The sequence below is a fragment of the Salmo trutta genome, chromosome 24 (assembly GCF_901001165.1).
Source record: "Salmo trutta chromosome 24, fSalTru1.1, whole genome shotgun sequence".
NCBI lineage: Eukaryota > Metazoa > Chordata > Actinopteri > Salmoniformes > Salmonidae > Salmo > Salmo trutta.
The window spans coordinates 14679221-14705201 of NC_042980.1; the positions used below are offsets into that span (position 1 = coordinate 14679221).

A 25981-nucleotide genomic window follows, 5' to 3' on the forward strand; every position below is an offset into this window, starting at 1 on the left:
CGCAAAAAAAGCACTACTGTTGCACAAATGTACCTAACCATAAACATCAATGCCTTTCTTAAAATCAATAAACAGAAGTATATTTTTTTAAACCTGCATATTTAGTTAAAAGAAATGCATATTAGCAGGCATATTAACTAGAGAAATTGTGTCACTTCTCTTGCGTTCTGTGCAAGCAGAGTCAGGGTATATGCAGCAGTTTGGGCCACTGGGCTCGTTGCGAACTCTGTGAAGACTATTTCTTCCTAACAAAGACCGTAATTAATTTGCCAGAATTTTACATAATTATGACATAACATTGAAGGTTGTGCAATGTAACAGCAACATTTAAACTTAGAGTTGCAACCCGTTCGATAAAACGGTTCCATATTTCACTGAAAGAATAAACATTTTGTTTTCGAAATGATAGTTTCCTGATTTGACCATATTAATGACCTAAGGCTCGTATTTCTGTGTGTTTATTATAATTAAGTCTATGATTTGATATTTGATAGACCAGTCTGACTGAGCGGTGGTAAGCAGCAGCAGGCTCGTAAGCATTCATTCAAACAGCACTTTACTGCGTTTGCCAGCAACTCTTAGCAATGCTTGAAGCACAGCGCTGTTTATGACTTCAAGCCTATCAACTCCCGAGATTAGGCTGGCAATACTAAAGTGCCTATAAGAACATGCAATAGTCAAAGATATATGAAATACAAATGGTATAGAGAGAAATAGTTGACGCGTCATCATTTCTATAATAACTACAACCTAAAACTTCTTACCAGGGAATATTGAAGACTCATGTTAAAAGGAACCACCAGCTTTCATATTTTTTTTTACATTTTAGTCATTTAGCAGACGCTCTTATCCAGAGCGACTTACAGTAGTGAATGCATACATTTCATACAATTTCATACCTTTTTCCCCCCCCCCCCTCTGCTGGCCCCCCGTGGGAAACGAACCCACAACCCTGGTGTTGCAAACACCATGCTCTACCAACTGAGCTACAGGGAAGGCTACATGAGTACATATGTTCTCATGTTCTGAGCAAGGAACTTAAACGTTAGCTTTTTTACATGGCACATATTGCACTTTTACTTTCTTCTCCAACACTGTGTTTTTGCATTATTTAAACCAAATTGAACATGTTTCATTATTTATGAGACTAAATAGATTTTATTTATGTATTAAGTAAAAATAAAAGTGTTCATTGTTCATTCTGTATTGTTGTAATTGTCATTATTACAAATATATATATAAAAATTGTCTGATTAATCAGTATCGGCTTTTTTTTGTGTCCTCCAATAATTGGTATCGGCGTTGAAAAATCATAATCGGTCGACCTCTAGCAGAGATCATCCGTTCACCTACTCTGCGTCTCACAAAGACATGGAGGTTGGAACCAAAAATCTAAATTTGGACTAATCAGACCAAAGGACAGATTTCCACCGGTCTAATGTCCATTACTCATGTTTTTTGGCCCAAGTAAGTCTCTTCTTCTTATTGGTGTCTCTGGGTAACTAGGTCTTCCTTTCCTGTGGTGGTCCTCATGAGAGCCAGTTTCATCATAGCACTTGATGGTTTTGGCGACTGCACTTAAAAAAACTTTCAAAGTTCTTGATATTTTCCGGATAGACTGACCTTCATGTCTTAAAGTGATGATGGACTGTCGTTTCTCTTTGCTTATTTGTGCTGTTCTTGCCATAATATGGACTTGGTCTTTTACCAAATAGGGTTCTTCTGTATACCACCCTACCTTGTCACAACACAAATTATTGGCTCAAACGCATTAAGGAAAGAAATTCCACAAATTAACAAGGCACACCTGTTAATTGAAATGCATTCCAGGTGACTACCTCATGAAACTGGTAGAGAGAACGCCAAGAGTGTGCAAAGCTGTCATCAAAGCAAAGGGTGGCTACTTTGAACAATTTCAAATATAAAATATATTTCTGATTTGTTTATTAACACTTTTTTGGTTACTACATGATGCCATGTGTCTTATTTCATGGTTTTGATGTCTTCGCTATTATTCTACAATGTAGAAAATAGATGTCTAACTGAGAGAGACTAATCCTCTCCCTTCATGGCGGTTCATGGCCGCTGTGATCTCCAAATGTTGCGAGTGGTAAGGAAGTATGGTCCAGGAGACAACACAAGCCACCCTCAGAGGGAGACAGAGGTTTGCTATCTGCCGAGGTAGGCAGAGAGTGACTCTGGAAAGCTACATGATTAGAAATAGATTCCTTTGGAAGCTTGGATGGAGGAGTAGTGTGAAGGCTGCATGATGTAATCCAGTAAACATTTCCACTCCGAGAAGCCCAGTCTGAGGTCTGGGTGCTGGAGCATGTCAGGACTTGAGGAACCTGGCAGGCGCTCAGCAGGAGTAGGAGACGACCGACCGTCCGTCTCTGTGTAGACCGCTATGGGTTCTCGCAAACACATTCCCATGTAAACAGATTACAATCCAAAAGGGTTTGTACACACTATTGCAATTTTGTGGTGAAGGGAAGAATGGCATTCTCATTTTACTAGAGGTAGATCTAGATTTGGGTATGTCCGTGGGTATAATCGCATAGCTGAACACTATATCCACTGCCTGCATCCACTGCTTTGGCTTTATTCTCCCAGCTGGACAGACATTGCTGAAGCTTGGACACAAGCAATGCCATCTCACTTGGTATTGAGATGAGTGAATTTGCCAATTAGCACAGGATGTACAGTACAAATGCTCTCCTCCATTTCAAATGAAAACAGTTTAGTCCAAGCACATCAGTCCTTGGATTATCTGACACGCACACATTTACTAAGGCTGAGAACAGTGTGCTCTAGAAAAAGTCTGTATGTGAACAACCAAATCAGATTGGTTTGGGATTTAATAGCCAGTTAAAATCCAAAAAAGAATCAATAAAACCGAAGCAGACAAAGCTCATTAAGGATAAAAAGGCCTGATTTTGGGGGTGTACAGTAATTAAGTGGAGAAATGTTAATAGAAAATGTAAATTGTAGAACGGTGGGAACACACTGATGCATCCCAGGCCTCAGCTGGACTCTGCAGTGAAGCTCCAGTGGTTTTGCTTGGCTTCTCCCTTCTTTTGTTCCATTTTCCTGTTGCCATGGAATACTCCAGCTATTCGGAACAATGTTCCTTTCTCTGTTGCTGAAACCTAATCACTCAAGCACTGTCTTCCACACAAGATAGAGACTCTGGAATCAAAGTCTTTATTAACCCCCCCAAAAAACACAGCTTGCTGTTGTTATCACCAATCTCCAGTTACCATGTGAAACACCCATTTACATTTATCTCTGTGTGCAGGCCTGGTGGTTGGCCAGGTAAGAGTTGCAATTTGTTACGTTCTGGAGAGCAAGGACAAGCAGATTCAGATCAAATTGGTGAAGCGCATTGTATTCTCATTGACTACTGAGCTGAAAGCTTGGCAATTAATGTAGCATTTTATTTTTTGTAATTGTGTGCCACTAAATCTTTAATGGAGTGGCAGAAGCTGTGATGTGGCTTGGTAAACCTTAGTGCCATCTGCTTCATATTTTCTGTTTCTCCAACAGCTTGTGAAAGCCTGTCTCCCAACACGCCTGGCTTGACAATTACGCTTCATCCACCTTCAACCACCACAGAGGCCTGCCTGCCTGCCTGCTGTACACACACACACACACACACACACACACTTTCCCCCTCTCCCGTTATCCCTTCCCCCCAAAACATACCACTGTGGGAAATGAGTCAGCAGCTGGGAGGGAAGCTAACCAGAGAAGCCCGCGCTACGCAAGGGCACCAAAGCGAGCGCCGAGCGCTGGATCGGGACGAGCACATAATGTAAGCAGCTCTACAAAGACAACAAATGAAAACATGCTGTGGGAGCAGGGCAGGGGCCTGGTGCAGATCATACAGTAATTAGGAAAGAAAGCATGCGGCCAAGTTATTCAGTCCTGAATAAACAGAGCACGGAATCGGTTCAATACTTCCTGCTAGCATGCTCTACAAAAAGATAAGACCAGATACAAAAAATATACATTGGTTCAACAACAAAAAAAACTGTTAAATAGGCCTCCTTTTCAACTCTACCTTTGAAGAAATAAACAATGAATCACTCTGGAAAAGCAAAGTGACTGACTGTTTAATTGTGAGAAAGAGGCCATACCCTAACCTTGTGTTTGGTGATGTGGAGTCAGATGGATAGAATGCGGCTGGGTTCCATTTTGGATTCACATTCTAAGGAGCGTGGAGTAAAGACAGGTTGAACAGGTTTGCTTCTAAATGGCCCACTGACTCAGATTAACAGGCACCTCTCGTGCCCTGCTATGGACAGCTGTTAAAAACCCTCCGATACCACTTCATCTTCTGTCAGCTAAGTGAAAACAACAGTTATTGATGTACTTACTTTTAATCACAAAATGAAACGCAGTATGAGGCAATCACAATCAGCCCCAGACTAGTCGGAGTCTCCCTGTGCCAAAGAGCGAAAAGGCAGCATTGAGGCAGCTGTATTAGTATTCAGGCCCATCCCTCCAGTCTCCAGCCCAGGTGTCTGGAGGGAGCACAGATCCTGGCAGGCTGGGCCTCCCTCTCCTCACCTCTCCTCTCTGGCTTCTCTGCTGGCTGGGTAAGGGGTGGAGTGCAATGTTCCCTCAAAATATTTTCAGCATTGAGCAAATTTCAGGTCTGCTGAGCGCAAACTTGAACATTATGAAAATTCTGTGCAACTTCTAGTGTGTGTTTACTGTGAACACTGAGGCTGTACCCACTTTAAGTTACAGTTTTAACAGTGGTGAAGTAGGCTACTGTGGCTATTTGATCATAATGTAGGCCTACCAGAGTGGCCGACCATCAAAAACAATGGAGAAAATGATGCATCCCACAACATTTTAAACATGGAAATAGCTGTTCTATCATTCAGCCTAAAGTAGCAGAAAATGTGTTGAGTTCAACGTAGGTCTACATTCCATGACACTTTTGAGAAGAAAAAAAAAACATGCAGGGCTTGACATTAACCTGTTTATCCACTTGTCCTTCAGAGAAGGAGGTGACTGAAAATGGTTGTGTTGCTAGATGTAAGAAACCACTTTACAAAATACAATTAATTATTATTCCCATACCATTATTACAGAGAATCAGACAAATTATGCAGCCCTCTGCCTATTGGCTACTTAGCTTATTTAGGCTAGTCTAAAAATACCACACTGCCCCTTTAAGACAAAAAAGCTCTTTACCTGACTTGCTTTTCAAAGATGTCTAGAGATGTACACATTTTGTGCTCTTGTAGGAAGCAATCACCCCCCTATTGCTGACTACAAAGTATCTATAACTAGGCTAATAACTCACTAACTAGCAAAATATATGAACAAAATGTCCACACGTGGCGACATGCAGCTCTTGCTTTGATCTCAACACAAGCTCATCTCTATCACGACCACAGCTGTAAACACAGTCCAGTTCAAAGTAAATGGCACAGATCCATATATGGCAATGTTTGATTTGAATTTAGGCCTACCGCAGCTCTGATTGGTTATGCCGCACGGGTCTGTGTAAAGTACGGTCTGAGTCGTGCCCAATAAAATCCTACTCCAATTTGTTCTGCCTACAACAAACTCTCTTGCATAATTTGTTTTGGTATGTCGTATTGAAAGTGGCTAATATCACACTGATTTGATCACAATTGCCACGGTAAAGGGAAACGTTGATAGTGTTAACATGGAAAACTCTAGAAAGTTGAGTGAAGTTCAATCTCGTTCCTCTCTCCGCTGATATTTCTTCTAAGCTTTGAGGGAACATTGGTGGAGTGTGTCAGACACATTCCTCTGGCAACTAAAAAGAACGAAATAGAGACAGGAAATTAAAGTATAACATTTTGTGGAGGGGATGTACAGGAGTCGTCCCTCGAGTGTCCATGACTAGAGTAGTGGGGCCGAATGGTATCTACGCTCACTTCTCTCCACTTTCCAGGATTTAAAACAGGAAATCGAGCAGGACAAAGGGAATGCCACAACATAATGTTTTTTTTTTGTAGAACGACTGAGAAAGTCACTTCTGGTGACTTAAAAAAAATATAAACTTAATTATGTTGACGCCATCTGAAATATAACTGATTCACGCCACTGCACTGTAGGGAGATGAGGAGCAAGCAGTGGCTGTAGCGCTTGTGTCTCTCATTAGCGCCACTGCTCATTCTGTTTGCAACAAATATACATTGTAACTTGTCACTCTGATTTAAAAGGATAATGCAATATTTTGGCAATCAAGCCCTTCGTATACTTACCCAGAGTCAGATGAACTCATTGATACAATTTGTCGCAATTTGCGTGCAGTTTGAATTAAGGAAGTAAGAAATAGTTTTGTGAACCATTGCTAACTAGCGTTAGCGCAATGACTGGACATCTATAATAGCTGCTCCCATAGACTTGCTAGCTGCTCGCATAGACTTCCAGTCACTGCACTAACGCTAGTTAGCAACTTCCTACAAACTGCGCGCAGAGACATAAAAATGATACCCTGAATCAGATGAACTCATGGGTAAGTAGAAAAATGGCTTATTTGCCAAAATCTACATTTAAAAGTGCATCTGGGCAAAAAAGTATATGTTTAACAATTATTTTTTTATTTTAACCCTTTACACGTGGGAATTGGCCTATATGGATAGGGCTAAATGTAAATGTTTCTTACGGAAGAAATCTGAAAATAATGGTAGTAATTGAAAGGCAACAGTTTGGAGATTATGGGAAAATTATTAGACCAAAGTTGAGGACAAAACATTTTTACAATGACGGCCTACCAAAGGGCCTCCTGCGGAACGGAGGCTGGGATTAAAAATTACAAAAATAAAATATAAATATAGGACAAAACACACATCACGACAAGACAGACAACACAACACTACATAAGAGACCCAAGACAACAACATGGCAAGGCAGCAACACAGCATGGTAGCAACATAACATGACAACAACATGGTAGCAACACAACATGGTAGCAGCACAAAACGTTACTGGGCACAGAAAACAGCACAGAGGGCAAGACGGTAGAGACAACAATACATCATGAAAAGCAGCCACAACTGTCAGTGAGAGTGTCCATGATTGAGTCTTTCAAAGAAGAGATTGAAATAAAACTGTCCAGCTTTAGTGTTTGTTGCAGCTCGTTCCAGTCGCAAGCTGCAGCCAACTTAAAAGACGAGCGACCCAGGGATGTGCACGCTTTGAGGACCTTTAACAGAATGTGACTGGCAGAACGGGTGTTGAATCTGGAGGATGAGGGCTGCAGTAGACTTCTCAGATCGGGGGGAGTGAGGCCTAAGAGGGTTTTCAGCGCCCCCCCTTGGGTTGTGCCGTGGCGGAGATCGTTGTGGGCTATACTCGGCCTTGTCTTAGGACGGTAAGTTGGTGGTTGGAGACATCCCTCTAGTGGTGTGGGGGCTGTGCTTTGGCAAAGTGGGTGGGGTTATATCCTGCCTGTTTGGCCCTGTCCGGGGGTATCATCGGATGGGGCCACAGTGTCTTCTGATCCCTCCTGTCTCAGCCTCCAGTATTTATGCTGCAGTAGTTTATGTGTCGGGGGGCTAGGGTCAGTCTGTTACATCTGGAGTATTTCTCTTGTCTTATCCGGTGTCCTGTGTGTATTTAAATATGCTCTCTCTAATTCTCTCTTTCTGTCTTTCTCTCGGAGGACCTGAGCCCTAGGACCATGCCTCAGGACTACCTGGCATGATGACTCCTTGCTGTCCCCAGTCCACCTGGCCGTGCTGCTGCTCCAGTTTCAATTGTTCTGCCTGCGGCTATGGAACCCTGACCTGTTCACCGGACGTGCTTGTTGCACCCTCGACAACTACTATGATTATTATTATTTGACCATGCTGGTCATTTATGAACATTTTAACATCTTGACCATGTTCTGTTATAATATCCACCCTGCACAGCCAGAAGAGGACTGGCCACCCCTCATAGCCTGGTTCCTCTCTAGGTTTCTTCCTAGGTTTTTGCCTTTCTAGGGAGTTTTTCCTAGCCACCGTGCTTCTTTCACCTGCATTGCTTGCTGTTTGGGGTTTTAGGCTGGGTTTCTGTACAGCACTTTGAGATATCAGCTGATGTACGAAGGGCTATATAAATAAATTTGATTTGAACTAGTGGGTCTTGCGACGCGTATACAGAGATGACCAGTTTACAGTGATGTGTCCTATAAGGAACATTGGTGGCAAATCCGATGGTCGAACGGTAAAGAACACCTAGCCGCTTGAGATCACCCTTACCTGCCGATCTATAAATTACATCTCTGTAATCTTGCAAGGGTCGGATGGTCATCTGAATCAGGGCTAGTTTGGCAGCTGGGGTGAAGGAGGAGCGATTACGACAGAGAAAACCAAGTCTATATTTAACTTTAGCCTGGAGCTTTGATATGTGCTGAGAGAAGGACAGTGTACCGTCTAGCCATACTCCCAAGTACTTGTATGAGGTGACTACCTCAAGCTCTTAACCCTCAGAGGTAGTAATCACACCTGTGGGGAGAGGGGAATTCTTCTTACCAAACCACATGACCTTTGTTTTGGAGGTGTTCTGAAGGGCAGAGAAAGCTTGTTGGACACTAACAAAGCTTTGTTGTAAAGCATTTAACAAAGTCCGGGTCAGCTGAGTATAAGACTGTATCATCTGCATGTAAATGGATGAGAGAGCTTCCTACTACCTGAGCTATGTTGTTGATGTAAATGGAGAAGAGCGTAGGGCCTAGGATCGAGCCTTGGGGTACTCCTTTGGTGACAGGCAGTGGCTGACAGCAGATGTTCTGACTTTATACACTGCACTCTTTGAGGTAGTCAGCAAACCAGGCCAAAGACCCCTTAGAGACACCAAGAATGGAATGGTCTATTGTATCAAAAGTTTTGGCCAAGTCAATAAAAATAGCAGCAGAACATTGTTTGAATCAAGGGCAATGGTGACATCATTGAGGACCTTTAACGTTGCAGTGACACATCCATAACCTGAGCGGAAACCAGATTGCATACCAGAGAGAATACTATAGACATCAAGTAAACCAGTCAGTTGATTACAGACAAGTTTTTCCCAACACTTTTGATAAACAGGGCAAAATAGAAATAGACAGTTAGAATCAGCTTGATATCCCCCTTTAAATAAAGGACGAATCGTGGCTGGCGATGATAGGGGCAGCAACCTTAAAGAAGAAAGGGTCTAAACGAGTGGGCTCCCGAGTGGCGCAGTGGTCTAAGACACTGCATCTCAGTACAAGATGTGTCACTGCAGTACCTGGTTTGAATCCAGGCCGCCGCCCGGCGCACAATTGACCCAGTGTCGTCTGGGTTTGGCCGGGGTAGGACGTCATTGTAAATAAGAATTTGTTCTTAACTGACTTGCCTAGTTAAATTAAAACATTTAAAAAAAACATCTGACCCAGATGTTTTTTTTGGGTCAAGTTTAAGGAGCTCCTTTAGCACCTTGGACTCAGTGACCGCCTACAGGTAAAACTTTGTAGCGGGGCAGGGGAAAAAGAGGGAGAAGCGTCGGGGATAGTTGCATTAGAAGGGGTGGGAGATTAAATGCTGGATGGGAAAGGAGGCATAGCTGAGTCAAATATGAATTCTGACTTAATGAAGTGGTGATTAAAAAGCTCAGCCATGTGCTTCTTGTCAGTAACAAGCACATCAACTTTAAGGGACATGAGCAGCTGTGAGGAGGAGGGTTTATTCTCCAGGTCTTTAACTGTTTTCCAGAACTTCTTGGGGTTAAACCCACAGAGAGGGAACAGCTCCTTAAAGTAACTAACTTTGGCCTTCCGGATAGCCTGAGTGCACTTATTTCTCATTTGCCTGAACGAGAGCCAGTCAGCCTGAGTACGCGTATGCCGAGCATTTTCGCCAAATGCAATTGTTGAGGTGGAGTAACTCTGCAAGATCACAGTCGAACCAGGGGCTGAACCTGTTTTTAATTCTAATTTTCTTTATGGGGCGTATTTGTTAACAATACCACTGAAAATATAAAAAAAGAAGGTCCAAGCGTCTTTGACTTAGGGCAGGTAAGGTACAGGCCGGTGAGGATGGAGGACGATAGCACCCAGCAACAGTCAACAAAGAACTACTTGCAAGTTTAATGCAGTTCACCTGACAGAAGACTGAATCCAAACATTACACTGTTGATTTGAGAATTTTACATTTACTCTACTTTTCGCTGCATCTGTTGATAACAAAGTCAGAAAATATACTGGATACATTGAGTAAAATCATAAGAACATTCCTGGAAAATGTGGGGTCGGTGCAACATAAGACAAAAAATGACAAGGTTTGAGTGAGAGGTCTAACTGGTGTCTCCAAGTGGACACACACACCTCTTCAAAGTGTGCACAGTCATCTCAATGCACTTTTATGACTCAAAGAAGAGTCTTCAACTATAAGGTGCTTTTTTGAGCTTTCCTAGCTGTGCCGTCGAGGAACTACAGCAAGCACACTTGCAGCTTTGTTTGGAATAGCACTTGCATCCCTGCCATCACACAATTCCGGTTGTTGTTTACGCTGTCCATAAACAGCCCATTATAATTGGCAATCTGGGTCATAGATTCATTCTGTTCATAACAACCCAGGGTATGACATGTCATCTTGTAACTGTACATCAAACACAGTGATCCTAAATGTTGACACTGTACAGTGCCTTCAGAAAGCATTCATAACCCTTCACTTATTCCACATTGTTACAGCCTGAATTCAAAATTGATGAAAGTTATGTTTTTCTCACCATCTACACACAATACCCCATAACGACAAAGTGAAAACATGTTTTAATTTCTTTTTGCAAATGTATTTCAAATGAAATACAGATATATCTAATTTACATAAGGAGTCACACCCCATGAGTCAATACTTTGTAAAAGCACCAATGGCAGCAATTACAGCTGTGAATCTTTCTGGGTACGTCTGTAAGAGCTCTCCACAGCTGGATTTTGCAACATTTGCCCATTATTCTTTTCAAAATTCTTTAAGCTCTACCAAATTGATTGTTGATCATTGATCAACCAGGTTGATCATTGCTAGACAGACAACCATTTTCAGATATTGCCATAGATTTTCAAGTAGATAAGTCAAAACTTTAACGCGGCCCCTCAGGAACATTCACTGTCTTCTTGGTGAGCAACTCTAGTGTAGATTTGGCCATGTGTTTTAGTTCATTGTCCTGCTGAAAGGTGAATTAATCTCCCAGTGTCTGGTGGGAAGCAGACAACCAGGTTTTCCTCTACAATTTTGCCTGTGCTTAGCTCCAATCCATTAATTTTTTATTTAATTCTGAAAAACTCCCCAGTTCTTAACGATTAGAAGCATACCCATAACATGATGCAGCCACCACTAAGCTTGAAAATATGGATAGTCATATTCAGTAATGTGTTGTATTTGTCACACCTATTCCCGCTCTCCCTCTCTAGCACTCAAGGGCACCAGGCTGTCCTTCATTACGCACACCTGTCACCATCACTATGCGCATCAGCGCTCATTGGACTCACCTGGACTCCTTTACTTTATTGATTGCCCCTCTATATCTGTCTGCTCCTCAGTTTGTTCCTCATGTCAGCATTGTCATTTACGTTTCCCCTGTCTGTATTCTGTTCTGTTTGTTGGTTATTAAATGTTCACTCCCTGTACCCGATTCTCCCCTCTCCAGCTTCTGTCCATACAGAATGCTCACACCAATATGTGAAGCATCAGGGAGTTTTTGTTTTTGTTGGTGACGTTGGGTCTGGGTCGAGAGGTTTACTTGCCTCGGTAGGCGCCCATCCCACGTCATGCCTCAGCCGGTTCATCGGGCTCCACGACTCAGCTGGCTCGTCGGGCTTCTACGCTTCAGCCGGCCCGTCAGGCTCACCCAGGTGGGACGCCGGGTGGGGGGGTATTGTCATGCCTGCTCCCCGGCGCCAGGCTGCCCTTCATTATGCACACCTGTCACCATCATTACGCGCATCAGCGCTCATGAGACTCACCTGGACTCACTTTGTTGATTGTCCCTCTATATCTGTCTGCTCCTCAGTTTGTTCCCTGTGTCAGCATTATTGTCATTTGTTTCCCCTGTCCAGACACTGTCCGTATTCTGTTCCTGTCCGTTGGTTAAATGTTCACTCCCTGGTCATGCTTCTCGTCTCCAGCGTCTGTCCTTACAGTATTGGATTTGCCCCAAACATAGCACTTTGTATTCAGGACAAAAAGGTAATTGTTTTGCCACATTTATTGCAGTATTACTTTAGTGCCTTGTTGCAAACAGGATGCATATTTTTTCCTACTTTCCACATTGTCAATTAGGTTAGTATTGTGAAGTAACTACAATACTGTTGATCCATACTCAGTTCTCCCATCACAGCCATTAAACCCTGTGTGTGTATACAATGTCTATGTTTACTTGACCGAGTCAGTGAGTGGCGCTTCCTGTGACAGCATGGCGGTGGGTGCAGGTGCACATGCTGTTTCCTGCTGCCATTTTCCTTTTTCTCTGAAGATTAACTCATTCCCAACTCAAAAATGTCTACCCAGACTCCAACAGCAATGAGCAGCACAGTACACTAGTTTAGTCAGCCTCTCTAGACAGTGAATTAACTGGACAAACTACAGTGTACTTACCTCTGTACTGCACACAGTATCTACAACAGGATAATAACACAGCTGGAACTGGGGAGTGTTACCGCTCTCTACTATAATTCTACAACATGTGGTCATAGCATTGGTGTCAAGGTGAATGTGAATTTCAGCAGATACAGATTGCCGGGTGTGCTGTCCGTTAGACCTGTGGTTCACAGTTTGAACATAGCTCTGTGTGTCACACCACTCCATCATTTTATTCAGATTAGGCCACACCTAGAAAACACAATTCCAACTGTACAGAGAGCAGAGGAGTTAACCCTTTCCTTACCTCTGCCTACGACACAATCAACTGTTTCAAAAGCCCTTTGAAGTAGGGCTGGGCGCAACTTTTTCACATTTATGGGCGATTCAAGATATGTAAATAAGCTTTGTTGCTCAATTAAAAAAGGTCTATACACTGCATTTCAAACAGTCAGGTACAATCAAATTAATTCAGGGCTTGTACAATTATATCTAGGCTAAATAAGCCTTCCAAAACCATAAGACCAACTAATCATTTTATTTGATGAAATTAGTTTAACCTGCTTTTTTTTGCAATAACCACCGATCTGGCTTTCAAGTCTGTCTATGACAGGGTTTCAATTAGGAAAACGTGGCGCCGGACATTTGACCAGCAGCATTTTAATTTACATTTGAGAAATTGACCGTACCCATATGCATAAGTTGTGTTGCACCCACGCTGCTCAGAATGACAGAAATCACATTTAGATTATAGCAATTCAAATAATCAGAACATGCAAGTCGAGGATGAACGATGTGCGGTCCTTCTTACCGAATTCTGATGTGCACTTTGAAGATGTTAGAATAAATGAAAATTTCTCAGCCAGCAAGACGAGTAACGAACAGCAAAATCACTAGCCTATGTCAACCTACTATCCCCCATAGTAGAAAAGTCGACCTATTCTATTGGTCAGCTTGTCGAGAAAGAAATAGCCTATTCCAAACAGACTCTGGACTCTATCATCTCACAACTGTCCCAAATTCATACAACTAGTTACGTTAAAAAGCAATTAGTCTGATGCAACAGATGCGAATGTTTATGATTCTTGCGAACAGGCATTTGGAACAGCGCGCTAAAACATGCATTCAAATTCATTCGATATATCACCCAGCCATTCTTTGAAGTAAGAATAAAAGCGACGCAATATGACATAAAAACGATAGACTGTGCAAGAGATATCTTGAAGATAAAAATGTGTGGAAAAAGACTAAGGTATAACCCCCGGTGTTTATGTCGACCATTTATCATGAGGCCTGTACAGAAGGTTTTGGGACTGCTGCAGCAACAGACTACTACTGACTCAGCTGCTATGGGAACGCAGTAGATCGTATCCAACGCCCCATCTAGGTGCTCTGTTATCCAGATATTAACATGGAGATATTTCCCCCACCATTGCATTAATGCATTGACTGACTGAGGAACCTGCGGCAACACAGACATTTAGACTACAGTAAATCAAGGAGCAGCATTGGTCTGCCCTATATTATCTGGCGTACAGGAATGTGACAGTGTGCACGTGTCAACAAGCCAGTGGCTAGTCTCCGGGTAGTATAGCAGGCAGTAAACAAAAAGGTCCAACGTAACTTTGACGTAATTGTCACCTAGTAATTAAGCCTAACCTTCAAATAACCATTATGGCACTTCAGGTTGGAATACTCAGCTTCTTTGTTTCTTTTATTGTCAGTCTTTTTTTTTTTACACCTTTATTCTCCACAATCTTGTCTCATCGCTGCAACTCCACAACTGGCTGTGGAGAGGCGAAGGTGGAGTCATGTGTCCTCCGAAACATGACCCGTCAAGCCACACTTCTTAACACCCACTCGCTTAACCCGGAAACCAGCTACAACAATGTGTCGGAGTCAGTGGTGTAAAGTACTACTTAAAGTACAGATACCCCAAAAAACGACTTACCATTTATATTTTTGACAACTTTTACTTCACTACATTCCTAAAGAATATATTGTACTTTTTACTCCATACATTTTCCCTGACACCCAAAAGTACTCGTTACATTTTGAATGATAAGCAGGACAGGAAAATGGTCAAATTCAAGCACTTATCAAGAGAACACCTGGTCATCCCTACTGCCTCTGGTCTGGCGGACTCACTAAACACAAATGCATCTTTTGTAAATAACGTCTGAGTGTTGGAGTGTGCCCCTGGCTATCCATAAATTTTAAAAACAAGAAAACGGTGCGGTCTGCTTTGCTTAATATAAGGATTTTTTTTCTTATTTATCCTTTTACATTTACTTTTGATACTTAAGGATATTTAAAACCAAATACTTTTACTCAAGTAGTATTTTACCGGCTGACTTTTACTTGAGTAACTTTCTATTAAAAAAGGTAGCTATACTGTTACTCAAGTACGACAATTGGGTAATTTTCCCACCACTGGTCAGAGGAAACACAGTTCAACTGATGACCGAGGTCAGCTTGCAGGCGCCCGGCACAAGGAGTCGCTAGAGCGAGATGAGCCAAGTAAAGCACCCCTGGTCAAACCCTCCCCTAACCCGGACCACGTAAGGCCATGTGTGTGCTGCTCTATTGGAATCCCGGTCACGGCCGGTTATGACCGCAGGCTGTAGTGACACCGCAACACTGCGATGCAGTGCCTTAGACCGCTGCGCCACTCGGGAGGCCAGGAATACTCAGCTTCTGATGGGTACAAAGCATCAACTTAAGTTGAGATTCCTTAAGTAAAGCACAGCCTCTATTTTTAAAGATGCATCAATCAGAACCAGCAGATTAAGTACGGAGCTAATGGGATAGGAGTACATGTGTCTGAAAATCAGTCTCAACAAATTCTCCATATGTGCAACTGCAAACTGTCTTTTGAGCCTTGGTCAAGGGACATGTTCAGAATGGAAGTCTCCTGCAGCAGCTTGACAAAGAAGACCTTTCTTCCTCAGACAACAGGTCCCCTGTACAGGCTCAGGTTGCACACAAAGACCTAAATCCTGCTGCAGGCTGGAGCACAAAGCACTTCAACTCTCCTCTGATAGCAAGCCAGGGCTCCAGAGTGGCCCACCACGCTACGCCAGGAAGGGCCAGCTCAAACCAGCACACTGTCTGAGGCATTGTCGACTGAATACCCTAGTCAAGCACTACTAGTGAGGTAAACTAGAATCATTCTGTATTGTGCCACTAGAGGTGAGGACAGACTTGTGTTGAAAATGAAATGGAAAAACGCTTCGGTGGAAGACCAAACTGTCAAATGCAAATCTTTCTGCTTTCCAGATAACTGGAAAAAGACAACAGTTGTGAGTAGACAGTCAATCCCCTTTTTCAACTGATATTCAAACACCAACAGCAAGAGCCAACCCGTCACAGAAATGACCCGTATTGCAAAAGGAGAGTGTCTTTTCTCCTGAGAGGCCTGTTTGAGAGGGAAAGAACACCGCTTACATAACTTTACTCTCTAGGCTATTGAGGCTACAATTATGGAAACAAATTGATAAGTATTGTAACAGAAGCCATTCCTGCTTGCAATATCATCGTTGACGCTTAAAGGAAAGACCAGAGGAAGCGTTCCACTTTCGAGTCAACACATAGCAGGAGACGCATCTCATCCTTGTGTTGTTAAGAGATACTCCAGGGTGGAATATTTTCAGGAAGTGCATGCTTGAGGAAAACCTAAAGTGCCGTGCCCACTTCAAACTGTCTGGAAGCAGTTCAAACATGACTCATCTAAAATAGGACACCCACCATTTTATAGATGGCACCCTGAGGAATATAGAAGAAAAGAAATTAAGGGATGCGAAAAAGCTTGTGGAAAACAATCTTTCATTAATAACTAGTAAACACTTTGTCCCAGACACATGAAATGCTTTCTACCTTCAGCCTGTTAGAATTGAGAAAAAAGGAGGGAAGAACAATGAGCAGCACATGCCAGGGCAAGACCAAAACGAAGAATCCACCATTTCACAACCACAGGAAGAACACTGTCAACCAACAGATGTCACGTCACACTTACGACCTAGTCCTAACAAGGAGACGCCCTTTAACCTTAGCGCTACCTGGACAAAACGACTGGTGATCATAAATCGATCCATCGTTGGTACAGGAGTAATGCATTCTTCACTGAAACAGTGTTTGATAATGGAGTTTGCAATGGCTTGAATTTCCAAACACATTTGTGTATCTCTCTTCACTCACACTGTTACTGAGCTCTATCAATATGTGAACTGTTACTGTGACACAATGATGTGAAGTGTAAAGCTAGGCTAATCTCTGCTATGTCATCCCTAGGACTGATACAGCGCACTGTTTGTGTCGTCCTCCAGGTCAGCTACTGGCCCCCTCTCCCAGGACCCCCTCCCTAGGACCCCATGTCAGGCCAATTGGGGCCATCCACACCCTGAGATAACACACATCTGAGGCCCTGGATAAATGTTGACCAGTATATAGGCTGTGGAATGCCCCGAAGTGATTTTTTCCCCTGGTCTGCCAAAATTGTTGATAAGCTGTGTTGATGGGAGATATCACCCAACACCCCCACGCCCAGCCCACTTCATTTTGACGCCGTTCACAAATGAGTTTTAGGCCATATGGCCCAGCCCTATCTCAATTTTTTTCAAACCTATGGGCAATTCATGATATATATTTGTTTTCTCTAAATAAGCTTTGTTGTACAATTAAAGGTAAAATACACTGCATTTAAAAACAGTCAGCGATAATCTAATGAATTCGGAGCTTGTGAAATTATACCTCGGCTGAATGTACACTACGTTCAAAAGTTTGGGGGTTCGAATACAGGCTCAAAATGGCCAGAAACAAAGAACTTTCTTCTGAAACTCGTCAGTCTATTCTTGTTCTGAGAAATGAAGGCTATTCCATGCGCGAAATTGCCAAGAAACGGAAGATTTCGTACAACGCTGTGTACTACTCCCTTCACAATACAGTGATAACTGGCTCAGAATAGAAAGAGTGGGAGGCCCCGGTGCACAACTGAGCAAGAAGACAAGTACATTAGTGTCTAGTTTGAGAAACATACCTCACAAGTCCTCAACTGGCAGCTTCATTAAATAGTACTTGGATTAGCTAACACAACGTGCCATTGGAACATAGGAGTGATGGTTGCTGATAAAGGGCCTCTATACGCCCATGTAGATATTCCATTAGAAATCAGCCGTTTCCAGCTACAATAGTCATTTACAACATTAACAATGTCTACACTGTATTTCAGATCAATTTGTTGTTATTTTAAAATGGAAAAAAAGTGATTTTCTTTAAAAAACAAGGACATTTCTAAGTGACCCCAAATTTTTGAACGGTAGTGTATGCCTTCCACAACCATAAGACCCACTAATAATGTAATTATTAATCAAAATAGATATATATATATATATTTTTTTTCAACAATCACTGAACTAGCTTTCAGGTTGGTCTATAAAAAAATGACCTTTTTGTTAGAAATTTTACCATTCACTAATAATGTAGCAGGCATTATATAGAAAATTAACACCAGTCTCATAAACAAACCCACGTGCTAGTGAGTAGCCAGCTAATATTTACATTTCAAGTTTGGCCAACTTGGATCTGAATTCAGCTAACAGTTGCATTGTTATGAACACACCCTTCTGTCTGTCTCCAACTGTTTGAACAGCATGCTAGCCTGTCCACATTGTTCAAATGTTGAAATCAAGTGGTCTACCTTATTTCTAAAGAATGAGAACGAGTTGCCAATTCCTGATATAAATTGTTTTACGCTTATTGCACATTTATAAAGCACAGACTACACAGCTAGTATAACAATCTTTATTTGACTAAAAATCTGCTAGCGATACGTGATAACATAATGCGCGCACGACTAACTGAGCATTCATTTTCCAGAATGTTCGTTGGTACATCTGTTTCAGTAGTGTCTGCTCTGCTCGAAATATGAGGAGTTGAAACATTAAAAAAGGTTATGGTTCGAAACTTCTCATCTATTACAGTAAAATAATGTATCCATGTGTTTTCGTGTCCATATGACCCATTCTGTTGGACCAAACCTCAAATTTAAATAGCGAGTTGAAACCGTTTGTCAGAGAGGAAGATGTGATATCTCATCTGTTGTTGTTGTGAGTGGTAAGAGGAGAGGCTTGGGAGAAAGAGGCGAAGCAAGAGGTTTCACTCTCGTCAAAATAAGCCCAATGCATTTCTACGCTCTTATTTTGAATCCTAAACTTGTCACCTGCCTTCCCGCATTCGGGACAACGACTCCCATTGTTAGGGCGGAGACATGAGCATCTCGTCATTATATACAGATCTCTGGTGTACATGGGGAAGGTGCAAAGCACAGAAGGAGCGAACGAGACCGAAAAGACAACGTGAGAACAAGCGGACATAATCTCTCATAAAAACAAAATACTATTCTGCGATACAGGCATTAGGAATGAACATAAATTCAAATTAATTTGATATATCGCCCAGCCCTACATTCACGAGTGCCAGTGGAAATGGAAAATGCCATGCACAGGCACAGATATGAATACCCTCTAGCTTACCATTTTTAAATCACTTACCAGCAGCGAACTGAGCATATTGACCAGGCGGATCATTAACACGATAGATAGGAGGGAGTTCTGAGGGCAGGAATGTGTTTGTTCCCAAAAGGATTTAAGTTGTGCTCATAAAAGGTAGAGTAAATAGGGAATTCTTGGTTTTGCTGTCCCCCACCATTATCATGAAATGACTTGGCACCGGTCAGTAAAATGAGATCATACGTGTTGAATTAACATATACACGTCTTGTTGGTCAAGAGTCCTTACATGTTGACTAGGCTTGGGTGATATACCGTTTATAGCGTATACCGGGGTATTTCGAAATACAGACGGTATGATTTTCAATACCATTTGGGTTGAGGGCACCCTCGCCTTGCGGTGGCGAGGGCTACGCCACTGCTTTCACGGTATATAAGTTAAGTATAACCATTTTTTTAAATCCAAGACGTGTCAAATAAATGATATCCAGCTCAGGGCTCCAGCTATGCATTTGATTTGCTAACTTGCTAGCTAAGTGGCTACACGTCAAGATGAAGCTTCTTGGTTACAGCAGAGACATTCAATCCCCTCCTGGATTGCCTAAATTCTTGTGCGTAAATTAAATAAATAAATACATACAGTACCAGTCAAAAGTTTAACACACCTACTCCAGGGTTTTTCTTTATTTATACTATTTTCTACAATGTAGAATAAGTGAAAACATCAAAACTATGAAATAAAACATACGGAATAATGTAGTAACCAAAAAAAGTGTTAAACAAATCAAAATAGATTTTATATTTGAGATTCTTTAAAGTAGCCACCCTTTGCCTTGATGACAGCTTTGCACGCTCTTGGCATTCTCTCAACCAGCTTTATGAGGTAGTCACCTGGAATGCATTTCAATTAACAGGTGTGCCTTGTTAAAAATTAATTTGTGGAATTTCTTTCCTTAATGTATTGGAGCCAATCAGTTGTGTTGTGACAAGGTAGGGGTGGTATACAGAAGATAGCCCTATTTGGTAAAAGACCAAGTCCCTATTATGGCAAGAACAGCTCAAATAAGCAAAGAGAAACTACAGTCCATCATTACTTTAAGACATGAAGGGCAGTCAATTTCAAGGCCTTTGAAAGTTTATTCAAGTGCAGTCGCAAAAACCATCAAGCGCTATGACGAAACTGGCTATCATGAGGACCACCACAGGAAAGGAAGACAGAGTTACCTCTGCTGCAGAGGATAAGTTCATTGGAGTTACCAGCCTCAAATTTCTGGCCAAATAAATGCTTCACAGAGTTCAAGTAACAGACACATCTCAACATTAACTGTTCAGAGGAGACTGCGTGAATCAGGGCTTCATGGTCAAAATGCTGCAAAGAAACCACTACTAAAGGACATCAATAAGAAGAAGAGACTTGCTTGGGCCAAGAAACATGAGCAATGGACATTAGACCGGTGGAAATTTGTCCTTTGGTCTGATGAGTCCAAATTTGGGATTTTTGTTTCCAATCGCCGTGTCTTTGTGAGACGCAGGATGATCTCTGCATGTGTGATTCCCACTGTGAAGCATGGAGGAGGTGGTGTGATGGTGTGGGGTTGCTTTGCTGGTGACACTGTCTGTGATGTATTTAAAATTTGAGGCACACTTAACCAGCATGGCTACCACAGCATTCTGCAGCGAAACGCCATCCCATCTGCTTTGCGCTTAGTGGGACTATCATTTGTTTTTCAACTGGACAATGACCCAACACACCTCCAGGCTGTGTAAGGGCTATTTGACCAAGAAGGAGAGTGATGGATTGCTCCATCAGATGACCTGGCCTCCAATCACATGACATCAACCCAATTGAGATGGTTTGGGATGAGATGGACCACAGCGTGAAGGAAAAGAAGCCAACAAGTGCTCAGCATATGTGGGAACTCCTTCAAGACTGTTGGAAAAGCATTCCAGGTGAAGCTGGTTGAGAGAATGCCAAGAGTGTGCAAAGCTGTTATCAAGGCAAAGCTACTTTGAAGAACATAAAATATATTTTGATTTGTTTAACACTTTTTTGGTTACTACATGATTCCATATGTGTTATTTCATAGTTTTGATATCTTCACTAATTTTCTACAATGTATAAAAATAAAGAAAAACCCTTGAATGAGTAGGTGTCCAAACTTTTGACTGGTACTATGGATAGATATATCTATATATATATATATATACACACATACATATATAGTATGGTACAATGTCCAAAGGCTGATTCACAGTGAATGGAAATAATCATTCCCCAAGAGTAGACCTCCAACCAACCATCAAGAAATCACTGGAGGAGCCATGATGAGGTTGTTTATACTGTACAGTACAGTTAAGTCAGGGTTCCACCACGTCACTCCAGTTACCTCCCGACTATCCTCATTCAGCTGGGGCTCATACAGACCCCTCACGTAATGTCAACAACGTTTCCATAAACACCGCTTGGAGCATTCTGGACTAACATCCGGAAATGTCTCCACTACCACTAGCCTAGATCCACAACATTGTTAACAAGAGAAAGATGTGACCCTCAGACACACCAGCTTTAGGCAATGCCTCAGTAATTACAGAAGCTTAAACACCCCATAGTTTGGGTTTTCATCCATGATGCGTTTCACCTGATACAGTGCTACAGCAGCCATAACATCATCATGTGTAACAAAGACACTCATTTCCTGTGTGTGATCTGTCAATCAAGGCACCAAAGAATGCCCTCCACAAATAAGTCAACAACCTGAGCAAAAGCAGACTTCCTTGGTTAACAAGTTTGATCCAAAAGGGCGCCAGCTGTGACATTGTCCAGTATATTACCACATATACAATTGACCTCTCTCAGAACTTTTGGGCCAGACAAAAGCTAGCTAGCTACCATGAATAGAAACTATATGTAAGATTTACATTTTATAAGACCCCAAAATTAAAGCAATTAACAACAACTTCACTTCAGATTATCAATGTAACATTTACTCTTCTCAATGCTTACCCGTATTGGTGACGTTGAAAACTTGATCTTCCTCAGCGGTTCCGGTTCCTCCTCATCATCTGAAAGCCCAGGGGCCTCCTCATACTCCTCCTCACAGGGCTGCTCTTCCTTCTCCTCCTCGAGGGTCTGGTCAGTATCCCTATCATCCACAAATGCTGTGTTCTCTCTACCATATGCCACTGCGGAAATCTTGCCCCTTCTGCCCTGCTCCTCCTCAGCAACCTCCTCCTCCACATTTTCCTCCTCGTAATCCGCGGTTTGATTTACAGGGTTCGTATCTTCTCTCCACTCCTCTTTCAATTCATGCCGTGACTCCTCAAATCGACTTACTTCTTCCTTCTCCAGTGTAATCTCTGTCTCCTTCCTGTCATCTTTCTCTGAGATCTGCTGAAGGTGGTCATCCTTCTGACTGATCGCCTTTGATGGCAACTCTTTTAGCTCAACTTTGATCTCTTTTGGGGGTTGAACATGCACTTCCTCAAAAACATCGTCTTCAATATTCTCATCTTCGTTCTCCTCGCTCTCTGATGACTCATTCTGTACCACTACGAGCTCAGCCCGGACCATGCCAGGCAGAGATGAGGCCTGGGTAGGTGGCTTTTCCCTGGTGGGACTCTGTGCCACATGCCCATCACTCTTGGCACTGTTGGAGGTTTTGGCCCTGTTGCTACTGTAAAAGCTATTGGCAAACACAGTAGGCTGTTTTTGATCCCTGGGGGGTGGACTGGAGGGTTTTACTCCATCGCTACCCACAGATGGTCTACTGAAACCGTCACTGGTTGAGGGGGAGCGCTTGTAAGCGCTTTGGCCACCTGGGGATACGGGCTCTGGGGAGATGGGCTTTGGAGTGGCGTTGGCTGTTGGGGAGAATGGTTTGTGAGTAGTGTTATTGAATGGGGGAGTTGGTTTGAGGACGACACCGGTAACTATGGAGGTGGGTTTGTTAGCGGCATCATTAGTTGGAATGGTGGATTTGTAAAAAATGTCCCTTGTTGAAGATGTAGGCATTGAGCGATCTGAGAGACTGCATACTTTAGACAACATCTCTGTTGCTTTTGCCTCATTGTCACTGTCCACAATGAAGTTGTCTAGCCGCCTGGACATGGGTCCAGCTTTCAGTGACACCCTGGATACATGTTTAGTCTCCTCAGTATCACACGTCTCATCTGGCTGGCTTCTCGTCACTGGAGTGGGACCAGGCTCCGTTTTGATGTTGCTAGTTTCAGTGGACCCTGACAATCTCCTGGTACTTTTCCCCCCATCAGACACACTGCCCAGGGGCACCCGGCTTACAACTCTGTTGGGAGACTTCTCCGCTGCGGGTTGTTCTTTGATAGTCCTCTCAAAGAGTTTCCTGGTCGAAGAAAACTTCTCTGCCAAAGCTGTTTTGTCAACTTCGACATCTTCTCCCTTGAAGGTTTTGTCTAAACTTGGAGATTCTGGGCTAGTGGCACAGCTCAAGCTTGTTTTGTGTGTGGTGACTGCAAATGGCACATTTGGTGGGGAGACAGGGGACAAATCAGCTTTCAAAGTTGTTTTCACCTCTTGAATCTCTTGTTGCTGGCCATCCATCTGGAGGAAAATATTCTTTATCTTGTTTATCCGATTGCCAAAATGCCTCCCCCTCGTGTCCTCCTGTGTGTCGTTAGAGCCATTTGCATATGACTTTGCAGCGCCGTCGGACTTCGTCCCATCAAAAGTACACTTAATCGCGTGGAAGTCCGACTTGTAAGCATTTCTATGCGGGGACGCACTCCTCAGCGCCCTTTCTCCTTTGCTCTCGGCTTTTATCATTTTCAAAGATTTACTGGGAGTATCTTGGGAAGAGGCGATAGAAAAACTTCTGAGTGTTTATTGTTCCACTATTGTTGTTCTCACTCGACCAGTGCCATGGATCCCTCAGATTATTCGGCGTCTTGGTCAGGGAGTCTAAATCATGCGTAATGTGGTGGTCATTCTACAGAGACAAGAGGAAAATACACTTTCAAAACCTAGCTATTAGTACTATTCGAGCCTATCCAAAGCAACTTCCTATATACCTTGCAATCGCATTCTTCCGGCTGCTTCAAAGCAAATTACTTTTCCCTCACCACTACATTGTCGTAGACCAACTTTTAAATTATTGAACCTGAATGGGCTTTTAAGAGCCTATGATAATTCGTAGCCGGTCAAACAATGACAATAAAAGTCAGCTAAAGATGAAACACAGAAATAAGTGAACTGTGCAAAACACGTTAGATACCAAATGTCTATTGTGGTGATCAGTTTCATTGTAACAATTACAAGTAAACCGTGAGCAAAACATGTCAGAGCTTTACCGCACGCAAATTAACTTCCATTGTATTTTACCTCTTACGATACTTGTTTCTTTATCCTAGGTGCTGACGGCTCCTCATAATGCAACTCTTGTGTAATTTATACTCCCGAACTTGTCATTTCTTTACCGCCATCACTCCCCTTTCCAGTTTTCCTCCTTCCTTGTACTCCAGATACAGACAAATCGCGCTTCCGCGCGTACGTACCCTCTCCCTCTGGCGCGCCACACGATCAGACAAAATCGGGGGCGCGCACACCAAAACATTCCAGGACTACAAACCCCCATCCCTTCTTGAGTGCGTGGTCGCGCAGACACATGAACTATTTGAGGAATAGATTTCCTTGAGAAGCTCACCCACCGCTCTGCCGCATATGAAAGAACATTTAAAATGTCCTCAAACAAAGCAACACCTATCCCATCAGGTAGCTACTGTATGTATCTTCAGCAGCTGCTCTGTCTGATAGCTTTGGTGTAAATGTCTCAACAGCAATATGGCTATTTGATGTTCCAACAAGTGGCTGTGATTTTGGTGAACAGTCTAAGAGCTTGTGTGAAATAGGCTTGGCATGATGCAACACAGATAGCTTACCACCAACGTAACTTGGTCTATTTTGCATCGCAGTGCCAGAGGCATCACTACAGACCTGAGTTCGATCCTGGGCTGTATCACAACCAGATGTGATTGGGAGTCCCATAGGGCGGCGCACAATTGGCCCAGCATCGTCCCGTCCGGGTTAGGGGAGGGTTTGGCTGTCATTGTAAATAAGAATTTGTTCTTAACTGATTTGCCTAGTTAAATAAATCAATCTCAGAGATACTACCACTGCAGAACAGTGATGTATGTGTCATAATTCGACTGTGTCCATTGTGTAACATTGTTCCAGAATAGCTGACTTGTAAAGAAACTCAAAAAGGTACATAAATGGCACTATATTACCTCACTGAGGAACTGTGCTGCCTTGCAGAGAAGCCAAACTAGTTTCTCTAATGCAAATTCTCTCTCTCGTATTCTGCCACTGTGTACTCTGTTTAGGGCCAAATGTGTCAAGTAATTATCTTTTTGTTTTCTCATGATTTGGTTGGGTCTAATTGTGTTGCTGTCCTGGGGCTCTGTTTGTGTTTGTGAACAGAGCCCCAGGACCAGCTTGCTTGGATTTTTGGCCCAATCTCTCAGTCTTTCTGTAGCAGCCAGACTATGCAGCCTGTCTCAGAAAACAGTGTTTGCCTACTGAGGATGGAAAAGTACACTGAAAATGATGAGTGCAGTTTTACAGGAGAACATCAACACTGGTGGTGTTTGCATAGGTAAGGAGAGCTCATCTTCTCTGTGAAGAACACACCATAACACTTAATAAATAGAGAATATTACTTCAGAGTTGACTAATCATTGAGATCTGAGTAAAATTGATATGGTAAATTATGCTAATACAGCCAAATGTTTCCACACAATCCAAACAATGGCAATCGTATTATTTTATGATTTAACACTACAACATATTGTAATGCAATGACTGGATTCTTTTATAGGAAAAAGAGTGAATACAGTAATTATTTAATATGGAAAATGGAGCAATTACTTACCA

The 25981-nt window shown here is 42.5% G+C and overlaps 1 protein-coding gene across 3 annotated transcripts in view; it reads right to left on the reverse strand.

Annotated features, from left to right (window-relative positions):
• The window catches only part of LOC115160761 (neurabin-1), a 46094-nt gene extending 21399 nt beyond the window's left edge, over positions 1-24695 (reverse strand). For 2 of the 3 annotated variants that reach the window (XM_029711136.1, XM_029711138.1), the window contains exons 1-2: positions 24431-24695; positions 22082-24038 (exon numbers count right to left, since the gene is read on the reverse strand). In XM_029711136.1, the coding sequence (XP_029566996.1) occupies positions 22082-23875 (1794 nt within the window). In that variant the 5' untranslated portion in view covers positions 23876-24038; positions 24431-24695. The remainder of the gene's footprint in view (positions 1-22081; positions 24039-24430) is intronic. The other variant, XM_029711137.1, reaches the window with a different exon arrangement.
• Between the last annotated feature and the right edge of the window lie 1286 nt (positions 24696-25981).